The following is a 26087-nucleotide window of genomic DNA, read 5'->3' as shown; positions in this document are numbered from 1 at the left end:
TAAAGATTTCAACAGTTTGTACCCACACAGATGCACAAAGTATAAAGTACTGTTTGAGTTAATTCGCATAGTACAAAACATTAAGGACAGAGATCCTACATGGGGAGCAAGTGTACAGTCACTCCCGTTGTTCACTTAACAATTCACTGTTATTTATGACGTCAGTAATCACCTGAGGCTCTTGTCATGAGATACCAAGGCTATGGAAGCCTCTTGAGTTAAAAAACTCCAACCTTATTTAGACAAGGCCATAGACAAACTGGAAGTTCTCTCATCCCTTCAGAGAAAGGTACCTCCCTCTTTGATGGCCCATTCGTTCCGCTGGGATCTCATTCACAGTGATCTTCCATATAGGTCATTTTTTTTTCACAGTGATTTGGCTTTCCATGCCTTAGAAACTCTCATGGACTTTCTGGCGAGATCCAAATGCCTTAAGGGCTGATTCTGAGGACAGAGTGCTATTTAGGGCATCTGCCATTCTATGAGTCTGTTGTGTGTCCTGCTTCCCGTGTTGGATCATTGTCTCCATTATAATTCTATCAATTATTATTAGAAGACACTAGTCTTGTTTATGTGATCCATTTGACACTTAATCCTATCATTATGATCAATTATGAACTGAACCTGATCACTTTGACTAGTAAGACGGCATCGGTACATGCCACCTTGATGGGTTTATTTGGAATCCCCAGGCACATTTCTAACTCTACCATTACGTGTAAGTCCGAGTGAGTATGTGTCAAGTTGTACATCCCTTCCTTCTCTTATTCCCACTCTTATATTTAACAGGGATCACTTTTCAGTTAAATTTAAACACCTAAGAATAATTGTGTGTTAATTAAAGAGTTCAACCAGTTATATTATGTAAAACAAAAAAAAAATACTAAAAGAAATAATATAGTAAGTTGTTCCTCGACAGTCAGGACAAGGGCTGATCAAGTCATTGTTTCTCATCATATCCATTTCACTTCTACAGGTTCTCTTTTAGGTGCTCAGTTAGTTGAAATAGATCAGGGAGAACAAATGATACTTGTCCCTTTGGGACTGGCTTATTTCACTCAGCATGATGTTTTTCAGATTCTTCCATTTTGTTGCACGTGACCAGATTTCATTTTTTTTACTACTGTATAGTATTCTATAGAGTACATATCCCATGATTGCTTTATCCAGTCTTAAGTTGATGGGCATTTAGGTTGATTCCATGTCTTAGCTATTGTGAATTGAGCTGTAATAAACACTGAGGTGCAGACAGCTCTTTTATTTGCCAATTTAATTTCCTTTGGGTAAATTCCAAGGAGTGGGATGGCTGGTTCACGTGGTAGGGCTATATTCAGGTTTCTGAGCAATCTCCAAACTGATTTACAGGTGGTTTTACCAGTTTGCATTCCAACCAACAGTGAGTTAGTGTCCCTTTTTACCCACATCCTCGCCAGCATCTGTTGTTAGTTGATTTCTGTATGTAAGCCATGGGTTTTTCATAAATTGCCTTGATTGCGTTGAAGAATGTTCCCAATTTGCTTAGAGTTTTCATCATGAAACGGTTTTGTATTTTATCAAATGTTTTCTCGGCATCTATTGAGATAATCATCTGGTTTTTCTTCTGCAGTTTGTTAATGTGGTGTATCACATTAACTGATTTGCGAATACTGAACCATCCCTGCATACCAGGGATAAATCCCACTTGGTCTGGGTGGATGATCTTTCTGATGTGTTGTTGAATTCTATTGGTGAGAATTTGTTTGACGATTTTTGCATATATGTTCATCAAGGAAATTGGTCTGCAATTCTCTTTGAATGCTGCATCTTTTTCAGCTTTAGGAATTAAGGTGATGCTGGCTTCATAGAAAGAATTAGGTAGGATCCCCTCTTTCAATTGTTTTGAATAGTTTGACAAGAATTGGAGTTAGTTCTTCTTTAAATGTCTGGTAAAATTCAGCAGTGAATCCATCCGGCCCTGGCCTTTTTTTTGTTGGGAGAGCCTTTATTACTAATTCAATTTCTGACTCAGTTATGGGTCTGTTTAGATTTTCTATGTATTCATGGTTTATTTGAGGTAGGTTGTATGTGTTCAGCAATGGATCCATTTCTGATAGATTTCCCAGTTGGCTGGCTTACAACTCTTTGTAGTAATTTCTGATGACTCTTTTTATTTCTGTGGTATCTGTTGTTACATTCCCTTTTTCATCTCTGATTTTATTGATTTGGGTCTTCCCTCTCCTTTTTTTAATTAGTCGTGCCAATGGTATTTCAATTTTGTATATTTTTTCAAAAAACTAGCTCTTCATTTTGCTGCTCTTTTGTAATTTTGGGGGCAGGGATTAAATTCTGTTGATTTCTTCACTAATTTTAAATCTTTGTCTTCTCCTACTAGTTTTGGGTTTGGTTTGCTGTAATTTTTCTAGATCCTTGAGATGCATTCATAGTTCATTTTTGGTACCTTTCCAATTTCTTGACGTAGGCACCTATTGATATAAACTTTCCTCTTAACACTGCTTTTGCTGTATATCACAAGCTTTGATATGTTGTGGTGTTATCCTCATTTGCTCCCAGAAAGTTTTTGATTTCTCTTTTTTCTATGACCCACTGTTCATTCAGAAGCATGTTGCTTACTCTCCATGTGTTTGCATATGCCCTAGGGATTCCCGAGTTGCTGATTTCCAGTTTCATTCCACTGTGGTCTGAGAAGTGCATGGTATGATTCTAATTCTTTTAAATTTGCTGAGACTTGCTTTACGGCCTAGTATGTGGTCAGTCCTAGACTAGGTCCATGCACTGCTGAGGAGAATGCATATTCTTCAAGTGTAGGATGAAAAGTTTTGTACATGGCTGTTATATCCATCTGGGCAATAGTGTCTATTAAATCTGCTGTTTCCTTGTTTGTCTTCTGTCCAGTTGATCTGTCTATTGTTGAAAGTGGAGTATTGAAGGCCCCCAATACTATTGTGTTGGAGTCTAAGTCTCCCTTTAAATCCCTTAATATATATATTTTAAATAACCTGGTGCCCTGTAATCAGGTGCATATACATTTATAATAGTTATATCTTCCTGTTGAATTTATCCCCTAATCATTATATAGTGCCCCTCTTTGTCTCTCTCAATTGTTTTTGTGTTAAAAGTTTATTTTGTCTGATATTAAGATGGCTTGCCAGGTCTTTTTTGGTTTGTGTTGGTATGGAGTATCTTTTTCCAACCTTTTGTTTTGTTTTGTTTTTTGACAGGCAGAGTTAGACAGTGAGAGAGAGAGACAGAGAGAAAGGTCTTCCTTCCGTTGGTTCAACCCCCAAATGGCCGCTACAGCTGGTGCACTGCGCCAATCCGAAGCCAGGAGCCAGGTGCTTCCTCCTGGTCTTCCATGCAGGTGCAGGGCCCATGCACTTGGGCCATCCTCCGCTGCCCTCTGGGGCCACAGCAGAGAGCCGGACTGGAAGAGGAGCAACCGGGACAGAACTGGCACCCCAACCAGGAAGAACCCAGGGTGCCGGCGCCACAGACAGAGGATTAGCCAAGTGCCGGCCTTTTTCCAACCTTTCACTTTCAATCTGCATGCACTTTTCTTGGAAAGATGTGTTTCTTGTAAGCAGCAAATAGATGGGTTTTGTTTTTAATCCATTCAGCCAGTCTTTGTCTTTTAACTAAAGAGAGTTGAGGCCATTTACATTCAATGTGACTATTGATAAGTAGTGACTTTGCCCTGGCATTTTCCCAGATATTTCTAATATATACTTTAAACTTCCTGTGATCTTTTACTGGGAGGTGTTCTTCCTCTACCTTCTTTCGTGTTGATGACCATGTTTCTGTGTTTCTGTGTGTAACACATCTTTAGGCATCTTTTGCAGGGCTGGATGGGTGGTAACAAAGTCTTTCAATTTCTGTTTGCTATGGAAGGTCTTTATTTCACCTTCATTCACAAATGAGAGCTTTGCAGGATCTAATATCCTGGGCTGCCAGTTTTTCTCTCTTAGTATCTGGGCTATATCTCGCCATTCCCTCCTAGCCTGTAGGGTTTCTGATGAGAAGTCTGCTGTGAGTCTAATTGGAGATCCTCTGAAAGTAATCTGGCATTTCTATATTGCACATTTTTAGAATCTTTCCTTTATGTTTCACTGTGGTGAGTTTGATTACAACATGTTGTAGCAAGGATCTCTTCTGGTCATGTTAATTGGGAATTCTGTGTGCTTCCTGTACTTGGATGTCTCTCCAAACCCGGGAAGTTTTCTGCTAGTATCTCACTAAACAGGCCTTCCAATCCTTTCTCTCTCTCCATGCCTTCCGGAACTCCTAGAACCCGAATGTTGTTTTTTTTAATAGTATCCTGTAGATTCCCAACAACATTTTTTAGATTTCTAATTTCCTCTTCTTCTCTTTGGTTTGACTGTATATTTTCCTGTGCTCTGTTTTCAAAGTCTGATATTCTCTCTTCTCCCTTCTGATTCTGTTTTTAAGGCTCAACTATGTTTTTTATTTGTTCTGTTGAATTCTTCATTTCATTTTGAATTCTCTTCAATATATCAATTTCATGTTGTATTAAATTCCTCATTTTATTTTGATTCCTCCTTAAGATTTCATTTTCACAAGAGAGATTTTCTTTCATGTCCTGCATGGATTGCAGTAGTTTATGTATTTGTTTTTGGTTACTTCTAAATATTCTTATCATAAATTTTTTGAGTTCCATTTCCTGCATATCTTCTATCTCAACATCTTCATAATCTTGTATTGATGTGTCATGTTATTTTGGGAGTGTCATGTTGTCTTCCTTTTTCTTGTTTCCTCGGTTGTTGTGTCTGTTGTTTGGCATTTGTAATTGTACTGTCTGCTTTCAGTGACTCTCTAGAGGCATGTGGTGGGTGTGGCCAGAGAGCTCTGTTCAGTTCTTCAGGGTTAAGGGTGTGCAATAGTGACACACCAGGTTTGACATGGTAAATCTCTCTCTCTCTTCTTTAATCAGAAGGGAAGTAATTCTGCTCAGCTGAGCTCTTCTCCTTGATGGTGATTGGTGCCTGAGCACTAGCCCCAGTGGGTATAATATTCGTCTGCTCTGTCCCAAGACCACACAAAGGATCTGTGCAGTCCTCAGTGTAAGCTCAGATTCCCCTGCAGTGTCTCTCACCTGGTAGCCAAGGCCACCTGAGCTTGTGGCATCTCCCACCAAGATTACTCAAGTCTCAGCCACACTGTGAGTTCTCACACACACCCTCAGCTATTTTTTTCCCCACAGTCCCAGTTCATAAGCTCTATACATTCACTAGTTCTCAGTCTCCTGTTATTACTCCCCACCAGAGTCAGGTTTTCTACTTGGCTGATTGCCAGGCACATCCCCGAGCTGGCACAGCTGTTATATATGTTCAAAATAGCTCCTGCTCTATCAGCTCCTAGGCTTTTGTAAGGTGACTGGTGAGAGAGAATCGTGTCTGTACCGTCCCTTTTATTTTTTCTCTCCTCTAGTGAGGCTGGTGTACTTTCCCCCATGGGGCTTCAAGCCTTGTTCCCTCTAGGCTCTTCCTGCCACCTTTCCACCAGTGTTTCGGGCTACTGTGGTTTTATCTCACCTTTCTTTCCAGCACTGGTGTGGAAGCTCTTGGCAGCTGGGGTCCCAAGCTGTGGCGCCCATGCCCTCCATGTAGGTCCACCATGTCCCTCTAATTATGAAAGACTGTTCTCTGCCATTTTTTTTTTTACTAATTCTTCCCTGAGACTACAGTATCTTCACTTTTATTAATCTGTCTTCTCCCAGACTATCAGTACGCTCCCTCCCTATTCCACCATCTTGACTCCCTCAATAAATAAAATCTTTAAAAAAAAAATCTACATTCTTACCTAGGTACCTAGGTCTCTCTGATAATAACTGCCCATCGAGTATTTCTGCTTGGATATCTTTCAGGAGACCTTAAACTCAACAATGGAAGGGCATATTCTCCATCACTTTCACATCTCTGCACAACCTATTCACTCTGAATGCCTACCTTTCTTCTAACAAAAGTCTATGCATTCTTCAGATCTTGCCAAATATATCATTTTCTCTATGACGCCACCAAACTAAGCTAAATGCCCTCAATGCTGCACCTATAGCACCACATACTTACAGTGATCATAGGAATTGTCACACTGTATTGTACTTGTTAATTTATGAGTTAAGCTGCCATTTGCAGTGCCAGCATACCATATGAACACTGGTTCCATTCACAGCTGCTTCACTTCAAATCCTGCTCCCTGCTTATATGCCTGGGAAGGCAGCACAGGATGGCTCAAGTGCTTGGGACCATGCACCCATGTGGGAGACCTTGAAGAAGCTCTGGCCTCCTGGCTTCAGTCTGGCCGAGCTCTGGCCAATGAGGCCATTTAGGAAGTGAACTAGTGGATATAAGACCTCTCTGTCTGTCTCCCCTTTCTCTCTCTACAATGCTGCCTTTCTTATAAAATAAATAAATCTTTTTTAAAAATTTACAACCTCTATGCCCTGTAAAACTACAAATTCTTTAAGTATATGAGCTGTATTTTATTCAATAGTCTAAACAAGAATGTAATATTATGCCTGGAAGAAGACTGAAATGCAAAAAATATCAACTGAGTGAATGTTGATTCTTACCAGCAAATAATTTCTTGAGGTGAGATTGAATCACTGATGGGTTAGTAGACTGGCCCAGTATTTCCAATAAGTCATCATCACCAATAAAATAAAATCTTGGGAATGCTGAACGTTTTTCCTAATAAAAGTTAAAACATAAAGACTAGCTTTATCTTTCCATTAATTAAGATAAATACTTCACAATTTAGTACATATAGATTCATTTAAAAAAAAATAACATGCCTCCAAAAATTCATTTAATGATTTCTGACATCTTTGAAGCTGATCAAGTATTGTCAGTAGAGCATTTCTGATGCCTGCATGAGTAGTTAACGTTGTGACTCTATTGTCCTTCTTAATGTCATTCATTATTGATCTAAAAAGAAAAAATGAATTATTTTCACATCTATTTTTAAAATTATTGGCTGAGGGAAATTAAGACATTTATTTTATCAACTACTTACAGAGATAATACTGCTAAAATAACAATATAACAAGAAATTTCCCATATAGCAAACTCTTGTTTCAAACTTTCCCTAAAGATATATTAAGCCCTACACAATAGAGCTAATGGTGCCATTGACAGAAAAAAGACACTAATTCCTCAAAAGATTTCAATAAAATTACAGCAAATCATAAGAAGTCAAAGTACAAACTACTGTTAAACTGGCTAATATGGCAACTTATAACCTAGGACTTCTTTGAAGAAAGAACTTAAGCTGAGATACAAACAGTAAATAAAAGAAAAAGAAGATTAGTGGGAGAAACAGTTTCTGACAGAGATCCTGGAAAAGAGCAAGATAACAAGTGCTTCAAAAAGTTTATAGAACTAATATGGATTTCCATTACCTTTTTGTTTTGTTTTTTTTTTATTTATTTCCATTACCTTTTTGACGCCCCGTTATATCTGAGAAACTACTGGCTGTAGTTAATAAGGTAAAAAAAAAAAAGGAGAGAAGATACAAGAAAGATCTAAAGACATGAACAAGAAGCAGATCCTACTTTATCCTTAGAACAATGCAAAACCACTTTAAAGTTCTACTTAAGAAAGAAAAATAAAGAAAGCATGAAACTGCATTTTTAATAGTTTTCTTTTTTTTTTTTTTTTTTTGACAGGCAGTTAGACAGTGAGAGAGACAGAGAGTTATAGACAGTGAGACAGAGACAGAGAGAAAGGTCTTCCTTCTGTTGGTTCACTCCCCTAATGGCTGCTACAGCCAGTGCTACACTGATCTGAAGCCAGGAGCTGAGTACTTCCTCCTGGTCTCCCTGTGGGTGCAGGGCCCAAGGACCTGGGCCATCTTCCACTGCACTCGTGGGCCACAGCAGAGAGCTGGACTGGAAGAGGAGCAACCGGGACAGAATCTGGCACCCCGACCGGGACTACAACTAGGGGTGCTGGTGCCACAGGCGGAGGATCAGCCAAGTGAGCCACAGCGCCGACCTGAAACTGCATTTTTAAATTATTCCATTTTATGAAAAACTTAATGGAGAAGACAAGAACAAGTCAGAGGGTTACTGTAATAGTACAAGTCACAAAGCACTTTAGAATAGAATGGGAGAAGTAGAGATATAAAAGGTGGTTAGTTCAAAATATTAAGTAGGTTAGAATCAATTGAATTTGATAAATTAATGAATCTGGAAGTGGAGGGAAAGGGATACATCATGATATCCAATATGTTTCTGCTTTCAGCAATTAGGTAGTACTATTTACTGAGATAAGAAGCAGAAAGAGAAAATATTTGTGGGAAAGGGATATGTAGGGTATGCTCAAGAGTTCAGTTTTGATCTGTTTATTGAAGATGATTAATAGATATAGAGCTCGGAAGAGAAATACAGACAGTACATATAAATTGAGAAGAATTCATCAAAATGAAGAGAACTGAAGCTGAGTGAAGTTAAGGTTACATGAGGAAAGAACAGTGAGAAAACAACCGAAGAGAGAAGTTTGCAAAATGTTCACACCTGAAGGTTTGGACAGGGATAAGAACTGAAAAGGAGGAGCAGAACCAGAGAGAAAGGTAGAAAACCAAGCAAGTACAGTATCACAAAATCCAAGGAAGAGAGCAACATTATTAAATATCAGCAATGAAGTAAATCAAGAAAGAAAAATTCTCATTGAAGATAAAGTAATTGGTATTTTTAGGCAACATACACACACACACACACACACACACACGTATGTATATATATTAAGTACAATGGTAAAGATAGAAATCATATTATAATGGTTCAAGAATTAAATTTTGAATAAATTGATAAATGGCTTCTCAGAAGAAAATACTGAAAGCACAATGAAAGTAACTAGCTTGTATAAACCAACTCACAATATGAATGACTAAAAAACAGTCATAAGGGTCTATGTCTTATCTAAGTGCACTGACCTAAAATCTTCATCAACTCTGTTGAAGCGTGTCTGTTCTTTAGGCAATGCTCCACGGCCAAAAATGGGTTCCAAATATACCCACTTTCTCTGAATAAGATTTAAATTATGCAGGTACTCATCTAACTCTGCAAGTTTTCTTTCCCAAATTGATACTTTATCTTCAAATCCTTTATAATAAGGGGAATCCTTTAAGGATTGAAGAAGGCATCTATTATCTCCAACCTGATTTACTATATCTTTCCAGTCTTTAATCAGTTTGATGGTTCGATTTTGGCTGTCTTCATAATCAACCAGTGTAAACACAGCTCCAACTCCCCAAAGATCAAGTTCACGTAAAGCTTCTCTGATTGTTACTTCACCTTGTGCCCGACTATTTAAATCCTATTTAATGCAAAATATCCACATTTATTATTTCAACATTAACTATCACATAAATAAATTAGAATAAATACACATTACAGCAAAATATAATTATATCTAACTGTTCACAAAAGGACAAAAATTAAATATACATATTTTATATGTAATCCAAGAAAATTACTGATCATTTTATCCAGGCGTATCATACACAAAATATCCAAGTTCATGGTCAAAGTACATATAAACATCAGCCTAAAGTGTTCTTAATCTTACAAAAAATAAAATCAGAAAATTCAAGCATCTGTCATGAAAAACAAAATTAATGTGGCTTACTTCAAATTTTGTACACCAAAAGATAAGATTTAAGAGAACATTAACTTCATAAATGTTATTGTAATCTTATTGTAAATTCTACTACATTTAAACTAGAGTTCCTTCCTTTAGCAGTTGTGCACTTTTTTTTAAGGTGTATTTATTTATATGAAAGGCAGAGTTGCAGAGAGGGAGGGAAGGAGAGAGAGAAAGAGATTAATCTTCCACATGCCAAATGGCCACAACAGCCAGGGCTGGTCCAGGCTAAACTTGGAGCTTAGAACTCCATCCAGGCCGTGCTGCAGCTCACTAGGCTAATCCTCCGCCTGCGGCACCAGCACTCTGGATTCTAGTCCCAGTCGGAGCACCACATTCTGTCCCGGTTGCTCCTCTTCCAGTCCAGCTCTCTGCTGTGGCCCATGAGTGCAGTGGAAGATGGCCCAGGTCCTTGGGCCCTGCACCCGCATGGGAGACCAGGAGAGGAACCTGGCTCCTGGCATCGGATCAGTGTGGTGCGCCAGCAACAGCGGCCATTGTGGGGTGAACCAACAGAAAAAGGAAGACCTTTCTCTCTCTCTCTCTCTCTCCACCCTGCCTGTCCAAAAAAAAAAAAAAAACTCCATCCAGATCTCCCATGTGTGTGGCTAGAGCCCATGCTCTTGGGCCATCCTTCCCTGCATTCCCATAAGAATTAGCAGAGAGCTGAATTAGAAGTGGAGAGGCTAAGGCTCAAACTGGTACCCACATAGGATGCCGGTCTTGCAGGTAGTGGTTTAACCCACTGTGTCACAATACCAGCCCCAGCAGTTGCACTTTACAACTTCTCATGATATAAATACGTTCCAAGATTATGGACAAACATAAAAGTTGACATTTTGGAGACAAAATATTCTGCTACACAGGGCCCTCAAATTTTTATACTGAATGGCCAGAACAAAACAAAGAAAGTCTGCCATTTATGACAGAATGGTGATGCATTTTACTTTTACCTGAACCTTTACTCAACCTGATTGGCAAGCGTGTTCTTGGTTTAGCTTTCTGGATCTGTATATCCCATAGCTTCTATTTGTAACGTTATCACATGATTTTAATTGTATTTTATGTAAAGTTTTTTAATTAAAACTTATTTCATTTTTAATGAAAGACATTTTTTGAAATCCATGATTTTCCTCTCCCTCAAAGAGGTTTGTATTATTGTTTCTATACCCACATAAACAGTAGTAGACAGATTTGGCTAGATTATTTATACAAGAAAAATGGAATAATGGAACATGGTTACTATTTTAAGGCAAGAAAAAAAATCTAACACCATTGCTTTAAATAACAGAAAATGAAGCAAAATTATATATTAACAAAGGTCAGACTTATGGGAAATTTACAAAAGATATTCTTACTTTGAGTTCTGAAGCTTTGGCTACAATTGTATCAGCTACGCTAAGCAGATCACCAAACAATAATTTTTCTAGACTGGTCCCCCTAGGAAGGCCAAGTAGACGAAAAAGGTCAAGCCAGTGATCTGGAGAAAGATTCTCCCCTCTGACATATTTCAATATAGGAATTGCAGTCTGTTTTTTAAAAAAGAAGAAAAAAAGAAAAAGGCATGTATATGAAAATATAAATTTTTATTTACTTTCATGGTTATTAATTATAAAAAGTTTAATTATTCTATTATTTAATGATCTTGAAATCACATTCTCAAACAGAATTATATAAATCCTTCTGTTCAACACTGATACAGATACATGCAAATTTCTATTTGTAGTTTAATATATTTTAAGACATGACTAGAATGTTTCTACTTTTATTATTTTAGCATATGACTTACATCGCCCTAGGATGTATGAGTATTCAAATTTATAATCTTAACCATAAATTTCTTAGCCACAGCTTATTTCCAATGGTAGCAGAGTGATCAATAGTTTTTATGGCTTAGCCTGTATTTTCTATCTTTTTCATGTAATAGATCACTTTAATCGAAAAATATATAAACTAAAATTCTGGTTTACTTACTACATAATAAAAAATAAATAAAAGCTGCAAACATAATTTTTAATAAACAGAATAAGTAAAATAATCTTACTTTATACTTGTCAACTTCTGATTGTAATTTTACTGTCATTACTGAATGTTCTTCAATCTTCCTCAATCTGTCATGCCAATTCATCAAAAATTCCTCAAACAGGTAAGTCTTGGTCCTATAAAATAACAAAAATACATCTTAAAGTTCACATCCCAAAAAAAGACTACCAAATTATAATAATCTAAATATTGGTTTTTTTCCGATCTAACCGAAAAGTAATCCAATCTTCATTGGCCATTTCTTGAAATCCTTGTTGAAACTCTTCATACAGGGCCCAAATTTGTGCACAATTCTCAATGTCTTTAGAGATGCTATATGCCAAGGAGAAGTTAGGTTCTTCTAGTCCAAAATGATGACAATCATCACTATAGAAACAAATATTGAACATTATGCTTTGTAAAAATAAAAACATAAATATCAAGTTACTTAACTGAATTCCACACATATGTATGCCTGTGTATGTCTGATGGAAGAAAGACAGTGGGGGACTGTCTTCTTTATTCACATATATGGGCATAATACCTAAGGAGTTAAAATACTTAAAAAGGAGTTCTTAATATATAAAAAAAGAGATTTTATGTATACATCGTATATATCTTTGGAATAATCTGATATGAGAACATTCTTCGTAGCTGGAATGGTTGGTTTCAAGAATATAAGCTAACCTTCATCTAATTAATGAAAGATCATTAAATAATAATAGTTGTAAGAGTAGGTAGGCGATATAGTACAAAGGGTAGGACCACCTTTGGGAAACTCATATTCCATTCAGAAGTGCCTGAATTGAGTCCAGACTACTCAGCACTTCTGGTCCAGCTTCCTGAGGATAATTCCGGGAGGCAACAGATAATAGCCTAGATGACTGGGTTCCTGTCACCCACATTGGAGACCTGATTGGAGTTCTAAGCTCCTGCCTTCAGCCTGGACTACCCCGGGCTATTACAGGCATCTGGGAAGTAGACCAACAGATGGAGTGCATCTCTTTTTCTGCTTCTCCCATTCTCTCAGTTACTCTGCCTTTCAAATAAATAAATCTTAGAAAAAAAGGGGGGGGGGGCAGTGCTGTGGCGCAGTGATTTAAAGCCCTGGCCTGAAGCACCAGCATCCAACATGGGAGCCGGTTCTAGTCCTGGCTGCTCCTCTTCCCATCCAGCTCTCTACTATGGCCTGGGAAAGCAGTAGAAGATGACCCAGGTCCTTGGCCCCATGCACCCACATGGGAGACTGGGAAGAAGCTCCTAGCTCCTGGCTTCAAATCGGTGCAGCTCCGACCATTGCAGCCATCTGGGGAGTGAGCCAGAGAATGGAAGACCTCTCTCTCTGTCTCTACCTCTCTCTGTAACTCTGTCTTTCAAATAAATGAAATAAATCTTAAAAAAATTAAATTCAATCCCATCAAGGTGGCATGTACCAATGCCATCTCACTATTCCCAGTGATCAATTTCAGTTCACAATTGATCATAATGAAAGGACTAAGAGTCAAAGGGAGCACATAAACATGTCTAGTACCTGCTAACACTAACCGATAGAATAAATAAAGGGGAGAGTGATCCAACATGGGAAGTGAGATACTCAGCAGACTCATAGAATGGCAGATGTCCTAAATAGCACTCTGGCCTCAGAATCAGCCCTAAAGGCATTCGGATCTGGCTGAAAAGCCCATGAGAGTATTTCAGGCAGGTCTTCAAAGAAGGAGGTACCTTTCTCTGAAGGGAGGAGAGAACCTCCACTTTGACTATGACCTTGTCTAAACAAGATAAGAATCGGAGAACTCAGAGGGCTTCCATAGCCTTGGAAACTCATGACTGGAGCATAGGGAGATTACTGATGCCATAGACAGGAGTGTCAGTTTGTAAAGTCAACAACAGGAGTCACTGTGCACTTACTCCTCATGTAGGATCTCTGTCCTTAATGTGCTGTGCATTGAGATTTAATGCTATAACGAGTACTCAAACAATATATTTCACTTTGTGTTTCTATGGGGGTGCAAACTGTTGAAATCTTTACTTAATGCATACTAAACTGATCCTCTGTAAAAAAAAAAAAAAGAAATTATCAACTCCCAACTTGACTCTCACTGGGATTAAACATGACAATAGGTCTGATCTGATTTCATCATCATTTAAAAAAAATCATCTATTATTTTTCACTTATGTTTCTGTGTGGGAGCAAACTGTTGAAATCCTTACTTAAGGTGTACTAAGCTGATCTTCTGTATATTAAGATAATCGAAAATGAATCTTGATGTGAATGGAAGGGGAGAGGGAGTGGGAAAGGGGAGGGTTGTGGGTGGGAGGGACGGTATGGGGGGGAAGCCATTGTAATCCATAAATCGTACTTTGGAAATTTATATTCATTAAATAAAAGTTAAAAAAAAATTAAAAATAAATAAAAATAAGTGTTAAAAATGAAAGAAAGAATGAAAGAAAGAATAGTACTAAACTATCCATTTTCCTACAAAATGTATTAATTTATGGCTATATTTGCCTAAATCGATCAAACCTAAAACAGTACTCAAATTTAATACCTGGTATTATTATGTAATAAACTGGCAATCCACTTTCAACTTTAAAGTATTTTCTAATTACTTATTTTGCTAGATTAATTGTTTTCTCAGAGACATTGAAAGTATTTTTCTAAAAATTAAATATATTCCATAAATACATAGGGTAAGAGCACAGATAATCAGTATTCCAACTCCTCAATTTAACTTATAAGTAAATTTAATTTTCAATTCTATTTCTAGTGCTTTCTTGCAGTATGTTTTTTCTGAATACAAGGTGGCTTCAAAAAGTCTGTGGAAACCGGAATTCCAAGATAAGATCATTTTACTGCACCAAAAAGAAAATCCTGAAATTCTATATAGTTTCTTCATAACACACATGTTCCATAACTCTTTCAAGTCTTCTCACATAACTCAGTTACATCACTGCTTTCTTAAGGTTATACAAAAGTAGTAATGTAAACACTTAACTTGCATTTTAAAGCTACTGAAGTTTATGAGGTGAAGTATTAAGATATCCCTCTTAGTATTTTTTTTTGTCTGTTCTACTTAATACGACTGGTTTAATTCTGTAATTAATACACAGTTATTCTTAAGTGTTGAAATTTAACTGAAATGTGATCCCTGTTAAATATAAGAGTGGGAATAAGAGTGGGAAGAGATGTATAATTTGGGACATGCTCAAGCTGACTTGCCCCAAATGGTAGAGTTAGAAACATACCAGGGGATTCCAATTCAATCCCATCAAAGTGGCATGTACCAATGCCATCTCACTAGTCCCAGTGATCAATTTCTGTTCACAATTGATCATAATGATAGGACTAAGAGTCAAAGGGATCACATAAACAAGTCTAGTGCCTGCTAATACTAACCGATAGAATAAATAAAGGGGAGAGCAATCCAACATGGGAAGCAAGATACTCAGCAGACTCATAGAATGGCGGATATCCTAAACAGCACTCTGGCCTCAGAATCAGCCCTAAAGGCATTCAGATCTGGCTGAAAAGCCCATGAGAGTATTTCAAGCATGGAAAGCCAAGACACTCTGGCAAAAAAAAAAAACCCTAAATGAAATATCTCTGTGAGTGAGATCCCAGTGGAAAGAACAGGTCTTCAAAGAAGGAGGTACCTTTCTCTGAAGGGAAGAGAGAACTTCCACTTTGACTATGACCTTGTCTAAATAAGATAAGAGTAGGTGAACTCAAAAGGCTTCCATAGCCTTGGAAACTCATGACTGGAGCATAGGGAGATTACTGATGCCATAAACAAGAGTGTCAATTGGTAAAGTCAACAACAGGAGTCACTGTGCACTTACTCCTCATGTAGGATCTCTGCCTTTAATGTGTTGTACATTGAGATTTAATGCTATAACGAGTACTCAAACAGTATTTTTCACTTTGTGTTTCTATGTGGGTGCAAACTGTTGAAAGCTTTACTTAATGTATACTAAACTGATCTTCTGTATATATAGAAAATTGAAAATGAATCTTGATATGAATGGAAGGGGAGAGAGAGCGGGAAAAGGGAGGGTTGCGGGTGGGAGGGAAGTCATTGGTGGGGGAAGCCAATGTAATCCATAAGCTGTACTTTGGAAATCTATATTCATTAAATAAAAGTTAAAAAAAATAAAAAATAAATTAAAAAAATATATGAGATGAAAGAAAATTCTAGGTTAACATATTTTTTCAAAATTAGCACTACCAGTTTAATGAAAAAGACACTTACACTAGTTTTTTTCTTATGACTTCAAGATCATCAAATTCAATTTTTTTCTCTTTTATTAACTTTGCACTTTTATCAAGAGTACTATGTTGACCATTTTCAATAATATCATCACCAGGCTTTAGTTGATCCCAACGAGCTTTAAATTTTTCCAGTTCTTGATAATAGATCTGAAGACGTGATTTCACATTTCCTTTCATCACTTCAATCTAATAATTAACACAAAGTAAAATGTCACTTTTTCACATTTTTATATCTAATATTTTATGTAAAAGTGAAAATATATCAACATTAACTTTTCAAAAATTGTTTTTATTTTAATTATTGATTTCAATTATAAAACAATTGAAAGACAAAATAAGGTAATAAATTTAAACTAATAAAAGATAACATGGGGCCAGCGCTGTAGCATAGTGCGTAAAGCCACCGCCTGCAGTGCTGGCATCCCCTATGAGCACCAGTTCGAGGCCCAACTGCTCCACTTCCTATCCAGCTCTCTGCTATGGCCTGGAAAAGCAACAGAAAATGGCCCAAGTCCCGGGGTCCCTGAACCCATGTGGGAGACCCGGAAGAAGCTCCTGACTCCTGGCTTTTGATCAGTGCAGCTCCAGCTGTTGTGGCCAACTGGGGAGTAAACCAGCATATGGAAGACCTCTCTCTCCTTCTCTCTCTCTCTGCCTCTCCTTTTCTCTGTGTGCAAGTCTTTCAAATAAATAAATAAATCTTTACACAAAAAGATAACACTAAAAAAAAATCATTAAACAAATCATTCATGTGAATAACAGCATCCACTACAACTATCAACAGGTGATACAATCTAAGAATTGTTCAATGACTGCTGCTTGTTCAACCTGAGTATGTAGCTTCTTAATTAAGGAAAGTATTTTCCAGTCTCCCAGCGTAGCTAAAAGCTTTAAGAGTAACTTCTTGGGTTCGGCACTATGGTGCAGGTTAAGCCACTGACTGCAATGCTGGCATTCCATATGGGCACCAGTTTGAGTCCCGCTTCAGACAGTGATCCACTTTAGATCCAGCTCCCTGCTAATGTGCCTGCAAAAGCAGTGGAGAATGGCTGAAGTCCTTGGACCTGTGCACCCATGTGGAAAACCTGGAAGAAGTTCCTGGCTCCTGGCTATGGCTTGGCCCATCCCCATTTGGGGTGTAAACCAGTGGATGGAATATTGATCTCAAACTCTCTCTCTTTGCAACTCAGCCTTTCAAATAAATAGTCTTAAAAAAAAAAAAAAAAAGAGTAACTTCTGGTTAACAATAGATAACTGCAAGAGATGTATGCAGTTCCCAGATTGCCCTCTTGAAAAACAGATGGTGCCCTTTCCTATTTCCAGTGGATGTGGTAGCAACCCATCTTGGACAAAACCTTAGGACTGGAGGAGAAATACCACTGAAGAAATACAGGCCCACGACAAAATTACGGAACAGAGGCATCATATCAGCTTGTAGTCTAACTTGAGAGAGAAACGTAAGCTAATATTTTGTGTCTAGATTAGTGATATTTACATCAAAATAAATTTAGTAATTAAATAACATAGTTTCAGACAAACTTAAGCAACACATGATAAGTTATAAATTCGACCATAAGACTGAAAACAATATTACATTTCAAAGTACATTTCAAAGTACAAAGTACATTTCCTTCTTGCTCTGGTAAAAGTGAAGACAAACCATATGAAACAATCATATACAAGGTATTTTGCTATAAAAGCACTGAAGGGAATTAATTTCAATAGCAACATTAAATCTGTATAAACTTGAGCTATAATGGAATAAATATAAGAAATCATAAATTAGAAATTTTTTTTCCATTTTAATAAAATAACTAGGAAGTTCTTACCTGATCTTTAATCATAAGTTGATGACTTTCCATCATCAACTCAAATTTATCCCATTTGGCTTTCAGATTACTAATTGTTTCTAAACCTCCACCTGCCACGGTTCGTAAAAGTTTGTTTTTATTTTCAGCTTCTTGAAATAAGGGCAAAATCTGAACATTAAAAAAAATGTGAAAACTTATTTATTAAATCTCATGATTTCATTTAGTTTAATTTTTGTCTCATGATTTGCTTTTTTGAAAGTAAGATTTTTGCTTTTAAATAATCTGTTAAATTTCTGGATAAAAATTTTCTAATGCAAATTATTATACACAAACTCAATTAAGGTTAAAATGGGTAATCAAAGTAGTAATATCAGACGCAATGAAACCAGGAATCCATAAAGCCAAATATAATTGTTCTTCATAGCAACATTCTCATTAAAGAAGCTCTATTCATAAGAAAATGCTACAGAGGCCTCTAACAGAGCTAAGACCAGTGATTACATTATAAGTTAACTGAGTTATCCTACTTCATAGAGAAGAATAAATCACGAAAAAAATTAATAAATGGAAAAGTGAAGAAGAGAAATCAAGCTCCTAAATTTGGGGTTTCTAACTGGAATATCCTAAGTTGTATATAACAGTGGCTTTTTAATCAGTTTGGATGTAGGTCAACAGTCACTAAATGGCTTGATTTGCTTCTATGCCTTTTAAAGTGCTGTAAAATAAGTATCCTATAATTAATATCTGTAACATTAACTACTTAGGAAAATAATCACATTTGTTGAAATATATTTAAATATCACTGTTCATGTATAATAAAACAGACAAAAAAATAAATTCAAATATATCTCGAGAGAAAGGCCAATGGACCGAAACAGCACGCTGTACTAGGAGAATCAGCAAGAAGAAAGAAAAAGTACACTAGAATTTTAATTTTCTACATATGATAGGCCTTATGTTGGCCTGTAGAGATATAATAGTTTTCTAAATTACCTGCATCCAGTCCTATCCCTGAAATCCACATAATAATATATAGAATATCAAAACAGAATTCTACGACATCTTGCCAAACCCAGCAACAACTTCCCAATTCCCACAGAATATAGTCTTAAGATCCTTAACCTTGGACCATAGCGAACAGTCAAAATAAACCTCCTTTTTCATAATGTATCACAGCTGCATCACATTGCCTGGAATATATCAGATGATCTATAAATATGCATCTAATTAATGAGTGAATGTGTGCTTTTGCTAACTCCCACAGCTCATCACCATGCCTTCTTTAATTCTTTCTACAATATACAGGTACATTAGATTCTCTACCTTTAACTTTTTTATACCTTTGAATTTGTCATATAGCAGACATAAAAGTTTTAATAATTTGAAATGTTTCTTTTTCTTACTCTAAATATAACTAAAATCACCCACAATGTTTTCGAAAACTTTGGCTTGCTTATTCTGGGCTCTGGCCTTCTGAATACTATTTTTATGAATCCCTAACACTCCATCTTTGCATTTAATTATGAATTCTTCCATCATGTGTATGTATGTATATGTAATCCAATGTGAGATTTACCATCATGCTTTAGCATTCGAAAATTACAACTCTGAAGATAACACTACGACTTCTTTAAGCTTGCCTTATTTTAATATGTTTCATCATAAAATAGGTTTCTGAAAACAATGACAGGATTATCATTCTTGTTATACTACACCAACACAGTATCAAGTGTGCAATCATGAGCCAACCAGCTGGACCACATTACATAAACTTCCTTTTATATATGTTTTGAGATCATGTATTTATCATGTCATTTTGTAATTTAAACATCTCCAGTACTATTGAAAAACATGACTTTGTGATTCTTACCTCTGGCTTACGTTCCTGTAGCTTACTATATTGCAGATTTGCATCACCTATTTCTTCCACAGACTGAGGCATAACTGTTAAGATTTCCATAGCCTCCGTAACAAATGTATCAATTTCATGTAAGTGAGCTAAATGGGTAATATTGAAATATAATATTATTCCCATCAAAAAGATTCAGTTGCATTTTTCCTAAATCAAGGAGTATTCAAAGTGATTACTATGTGAACATATTAGATCTTATTATCATTTGCTTTTGTGCAAAACAATTTCACAGTGTGGAATAAGAAAAAAGAATTTTTTCCATGAATATTTGTTTTGTGATATACTTAAAACTTTTGGGAAAATGATACAAAATGTACTCATTCTTTGTAAATTTTACTGAAAATTAGGCATGTTTTCAGTCTTTTAAAATACATTAAATCTTCTCAAATTCAAAGAAAAAACCTTGTGGTGTTTGGAAAATAATTTTGGCAACTGAAAAGTTAGAGATACACACTAAACCAAAATGACCTACATTTCTCAGTAACAAAGGCAACAAATTAATACTACTCAGACTGCAAACAACAAAAATGCCTTCAATTTTTAATTTTTTAAAGATTAAATATGGATTTTCTAAAATTATCATTTTGAGAAAATATATTTCCTAATACTTTCTAAATAAGTTTTGATTTTTAATCATCACCAAGAGTCACATAACTATCAAAATACAGGCCTTTATATACAAAGTAAAAACAAAAATTTGAAAGTGTCTTTACCCTGGATGGATTTCTTCAGAGAAACAACAAGCATGTCAAACAACTTCTGAATGAGATCATCAATCACAGTCTTAACAGGGTTGCAATTAATATTTAAACAGTCCACCTTGACAGTACTGAAAAATGTCAATTGATACATTGTGAAATGAAAAAGACTAACTAGAGGAAAAAAGTTTCATTATGATATTATAATCACTTTGTATAACACATTTTAAAGTGTAAGTAAAAGTATTATTGAGATCCTTAAGCACATTCAGATTTAGCAAAAATGTCTCATACATATTATTTAAGTTTTTCATTAAACAATGGTTTCATTATAATACTACATTTAACTGTCAAATGTTTTGAAAAAGCAGCACATTATGATTCACTAAGTATCAACAGAATACATTTAAATATTTATAAACTTTACAAGTCACAGCACATAATACACTTATTTAAATATCAGTAAGATAAATAAATTATCCTACAGCCAAAATACAAGCAATAATAATAAAAGAAGTAAATATAGGATATAAAGGCTTTAAAACAATAAAATTATGAGATATCACTTAAAGCTTACAAAATTGACAGAAATGTAATAATTAATTTACATCTTTGGTTTTGAAATCTCCAAACCATTGGTCAGATTATAAAATAATGTAACCCTCATGAAGAGCAATTTGTATGTCAAATGATTTAAAATAGGTATATCTTTTGTTCTTAAAAACCCCACATTTAGAAATTATCTTAAGGGAGGTGGCTTTGCGGCACACACAAATTAAGCTGCTGCCTGCAACTCTGACATCCAATTTGAGCACTAGTCAGTCCTAGCTGCTCCACTTCTGATTCAGCTCCCTGGTAATGTGCATGGGAAAGCAGCAGAAGATGGCTCAAATACCCGGACCACTGCTAGCCACATGCGATATCCGGATGGAGTTCCAGGCTCTGGGCTTCAGCCTGGCCCTTGGGCAGTAAATCAGTGGATTGAAGGTTTGTCCCCCTCTCTCTGTAACTCTCCCTTTCAAATAAATAAATAATAATTTAAAAAAAAAAAAGAACAAAATTATCCTGAGGATATTTTCAAGTCAGACTTCAAGATTTAGGCATAAGCATCTTCATCAAAACATTAATAGTAAACCCTAAAAACAAGCGAAATACAGGAATGTTTAAATAATTTCTTATAAATTAGTGGCACATGCTGCAGATTAAACCGCTGCCTACAACTCCAGCCTCTCATATGAGCACCAGTTCGAGTACTGGCTGCTCCTCCTATTTTTAAACATTTTTTTTACTTATATAAATGGAACAAATTTCATATATACAGTTTTAAGAGCATAATGATACTTCTCACTTCCTATCTATCCTCCTCTTTCTTTGCTTATTTTTCTTTCAATTTTTACAATGATATACTTTAAGCTTTCTTTATAGTCACAAGTTTAACCCTCCAATAAATGAGGAATTCAACAAGTATTACGTTGAAAAGCCACTGTTTGTCAAGAGTACAGACAGGGGCTTTAAATATAATCAAATCTCAAAAAGCCAATTTTCTTTTTTCTTTTTCATTTTTTTAACTTTTATTTAGTAAATATAATTTCCAAAGTACAGTTTATAGATTACAATGGCTTTTCCCCCCATAACTTCCCTCCCACCCGAAACCCTCCCATTTCCTGCTCCCTCTCCCATTCCATTCACATCAAGATTCATTTTCAATTATCTTTATATACAGAAGATCAATTTAGTATATATTAAGTAAAGATTTCATCAGTTTGCACTCACACAGAACATTAAGTGTAAAATACTGTTTGAGTACTAGTTATAGCATTAATTCACATTGGACAACACATTAAGGACAGAGATCCCACATGAGGAATAAGTACATAGTGACTCCTGTTGTTGACTTAACAATTTGACACTCCTGTTTATGGCATCAGAAATCTCCCTAGGCTCTAGTCATGAGTTTCCAAGGCTATGGAAGCCTCTTGAGTTCGCTGACTTTGATCGTATTTAGACAAGGTCATAGTCAAAGTGGAAGTTCTCTCCTCCCTTCAGAGAAGGGTACCTCTTTCTGTACTCTATATAAGTTACCACAAATAAGGGAAAGCAAGATATCTGCCTTTTGGAACTGGCTTATTTCACTAAATATAATAGTCTCCAGTTGCATTCATTTTGTTGTAAAAGGCAGAATTTCATTCTTTTTACGGCTGAGTAGTATTCCATTGTGTGTGTGTATGTATACATATGTGTGTCTGTGTGTGTGTGTATTACATCATCAGTTGATGGACATCAGTGCTGATATTATATCTTAGCTGGTGTGAGTTGAGCTGATATAAACAAAGTGATACAGATAACTCTTTCATATGCTGATTTCATTTCCTTTGGGTAAATTCCCAGGAGTGAAATGGCTGCCTCCAGCTTTCTTTCTATTGTTTTGAATTGCTTTAAATATTCAAGGTTTCTTGTGATTCCATATGAATTTAAAGGTCATTTTCTCCAAATCTGAGAAGAACATCTCTGGTATTTTGATTGGGATCACAATGAATCTGTAAATTACTTTTGAGTAGTATGGACAATTTGATTATGTTAATTCTTACAATCCACAAACATAGATTTTTCCTCTTTTTTTTTTTTTTTGCATGTCTTCTATTTCTTTCCTTAATATTTTGTAATATTCATTGTAGATATATTTCACATCCTTGGTGAAATGTATCCTAAGGTATTTAAATGTTTTGTTGTTATTTTGAATGGTACTGATCTTACAAATTCTTCTCAGCCACGGCATTTTTATATACAAAGGCTATTGATTTTTGTGTGGTGATTTTACATCTTACACCTTACAAATTTGCCAATAACCTCTTAAGAGTTCCAATAATCTCTTAGCAGAGTCTTTTGGTTCCCCTATGTATAGGATCATATCATCTGCAAACAGGAATAATTTGACTTCTTCTTTTCCACTTTGTATACCTTTAATTTATTCTTCTTGCCTGAGGGCTCTGGCTAAAATTTCCAGAACTATATTGAATAGTAATGGCGAGAGTAGGCATCCCTGCCTGGTTCCAGGCATTACTGGAAATGCTTCCAGCTTTCTACATTCAATAAGATGTTGGCTGTGGGTTTGTCATATATTGCCTTAATTATGTTGATGTATGTTCCTTCTATACCCAATTTGCTTAAGGTTTTTATCCTAAAAGGATGTTGTATTTTATCAATTGCTTTCTCTGTATCTATTGAAATAATTTAATGGTTTTTATTCTTCAATTTGTTAAAGTGATGATTTACATTTATTTATCTGTGTATGTTGAACCATCCCTGCATACCCGGGATAAAACCCACTTGGTCCATGTGAATGATCTTTCTCATGTGTTGCTGGATTCTATTAAGTAGTATTTTCTTGAGGATTTTTTACACCTATGTTCATCAAAGATTGGTCTATAGTTCTCTTTGTTGTGTTTGCTGGCCAGCTCCCTGCTGGTGCACCTGGGAAAGCAGCAGAAAATGGTCCAAGCAACTGGGCCTCCACTACCCATGTGAGAGAATCACATGGAGTTCCAGGCTCCCGGCTTTGGCCTGCCCCTGCCCCCAGGTGTTGTAGCCATTTGGATGCAGTGAATGGATGATTCTCTCTCTCTCTTTCCTGCTTTCTCTGTAACTCTGCCTTTCAAGTAAATAAATCTTTACCAAAAAAAACCATGTAATTGAAAATCACATTTTTGAACAAAGATTATAACATCACAAAATAATAGTGTCAAATAAAAATAGCAGGACACAGGATAATCCACATTTTCATATGTATATGTACTAATATGTTCAAAACACCAAATATTAATAGCAATTGTCTTTGTAGTTTTCTATATTTAAAAAAAAATTCTAAAATAAGCATACTATCCTAATCAAAAAATGGGTCAAGCATTTGGCACAGCAGTTAAGACACTACTTGGGATGCCCATATTGAAGTGCCTAGGCTAACATTCCAAACTCTACTTCTGATTTCAGTTTCCTATGAACACACACATTGGGAGGTAGTGTGTGGTAACTGAAGTACTTGGGTCTCTGCCAGATATGTGGAAGATCCACATTGAGTTCTAGGCTCTGTACCTGGCAGCACTAGATGTTGAAGGTATTTAGGGAGTCAACCAGTAGATAGAAGACACCATTCACTCTCTCAATTTCTCTTACTCAAATAATTTCTTTAAATTAAAAATCAAACAAAAAGCATACATTTTGTAACAGACTATTTGGTACCCTTAATGCAAACTATAATGGTCTGAGCAAAGAATCAAACTTGCTTAACTGAGGGAAATTTCATATTTATCTAAAAAAAATTTTTTTAAATCTGGATATTTTAGCGAGAAAATTACTTGCCATTTTTAAAGCATGGAAGTAGGTAAGATCCTTAGGAAACAATGGTTTTAAGTACTCAAAATTTTCTCATAAAAAGATAATTCTCTTTTAAAGCTTTATCTATTATCAATCACAACTAGCTGCAAAGGTTTAATTTTTCAGATTTTTTATAAATTTTAGTTTTAAAATCTTTAATAATTTTGCTGAATTCACATCATATATCAATGTTATATAAATAAACATATGTACTATTTTTTCTTGAAAACAGGGATATTAACATCACAAAGTGAGGGATTCATGACAAAGATGATAATGTGAGGTAAGAAGGACATCTTGTCATGTACAGGGTATAATTCAATGACGCATTACTTACAGCTATATAGCAAATGGTATGATATACATACAATTTTTATACAGTAAATATATACTTCTAACAATATGAGAAAATGTGATATTTGTCTTTCTGGCTCTGACTTATTTCACTTAGCATAATGATCTCCAGTTCTATCTAGCTGGTTGCAAATGTCAGGATTTTATTCTTTTTTATGATTAATATTCTATCATGTATATGTACCACACTTTCTTTATCCAGCCAACACCTAGGTTGATTCTGTATCTTTGCTATTGTGAATTTAACAGCTATAACCATGAGTGTACAGGTATCCCCTTCATATGCTGATTTCAATTCTATTTGATATATTTCTGGGAGTGAGTTTTGGTTTTGAAGCGCAAAAAGATGTAAGAGCCAATCTGACCAACTCACGAAGTTACACGATTCCTGAAATTCTGACATATAAAGTTATGATTTCTGATATTTGATACATGAAAATAGATGATTTTGGAAAGCATAAAAATATTACTGTACACAAATTTTACTAATGAGTAACAGAAAATGAGGTAATTACAGCAAAAAAAGTTGTAATCAATGACTATAAAATGCTGCAGATAAGATTATCATTCAGCTTTCATTGGAAAATCTTAATATGTAACTGAAGTTCTACTCAGCCAGTTAGAATAGGAAGACACTTCCTAATGTATCAAAGATGCCTGCCCAAATATTACTTCCTTACAATGCTACCTCGATTACATTATTAGAATAAACTTTTCTAGACTCTGAAGTTGCCTAGGAGTAGCACCCACCAGCTGACTCTTTCTCATAGAAAAAGACACTGTCATTTTATCAATTCTGAGGAAATTAGGGGTTGTTACCCAAATATGTATTTTATGTTATCATAGTCTATCCCCTGGTCTGTGGACACCAATGTCTTACATCAAAAGGACATGCAGAAGAGACTGGATTAAGATATCAGAGTAGGGAGGGAGCTTGCTGCTCTCTAGTCAAAGAGAAGATAGTTTTTAAAAAAAAAAAAAAAAGAGGAGAGA

General features: G+C 35.8%; 1 protein-coding gene across 5 annotated transcripts in view; it reads right to left on the bottom strand.

Moving 5' to 3' along the window:
* Positions 1 to 26087, bottom strand: part of DYNC2H1 (dynein cytoplasmic 2 heavy chain 1) — a 367303-nt gene that overhangs the window by 306803 nt on the left and 34413 nt on the right. For all 5 annotated transcript variants that reach the window (XM_051820199.2, XM_002708539.5, XM_051820207.2 and 2 more), the window contains 10 exons: positions 20385 to 20500; positions 19630 to 19757; positions 17778 to 17927; positions 15929 to 16134; positions 11910 to 12065; positions 11701 to 11815; positions 11015 to 11185; positions 8947 to 9329; positions 6806 to 6938; positions 6584 to 6701 (listed from right to left, as the gene is read on the bottom strand). In XM_051820199.2, the coding sequence (XP_051676159.2) occupies positions 6584 to 6701; positions 6806 to 6938; positions 8947 to 9329; positions 11015 to 11185; positions 11701 to 11815; positions 11910 to 12065; positions 15929 to 16134; positions 17778 to 17927; positions 19630 to 19757; positions 20385 to 20500 (1676 nt within the window). The remainder of the gene's footprint in view (positions 1 to 6583; positions 6702 to 6805; positions 6939 to 8946; positions 9330 to 11014; positions 11186 to 11700; positions 11816 to 11909; positions 12066 to 15928; positions 16135 to 17777; positions 17928 to 19629; positions 19758 to 20384; positions 20501 to 26087) is intronic.

The sequence above is a fragment of the Oryctolagus cuniculus genome, chromosome 1, assembly GCF_964237555.1.
Source record: "Oryctolagus cuniculus chromosome 1, mOryCun1.1, whole genome shotgun sequence".
NCBI classification, from domain to species: Eukaryota; Metazoa; Chordata; class Mammalia; order Lagomorpha; family Leporidae; genus Oryctolagus; species Oryctolagus cuniculus.
The sequence above is the reverse complement of the archived record's forward strand: the minus strand, read 5'-3'. Positions and strand labels throughout refer to the sequence as shown.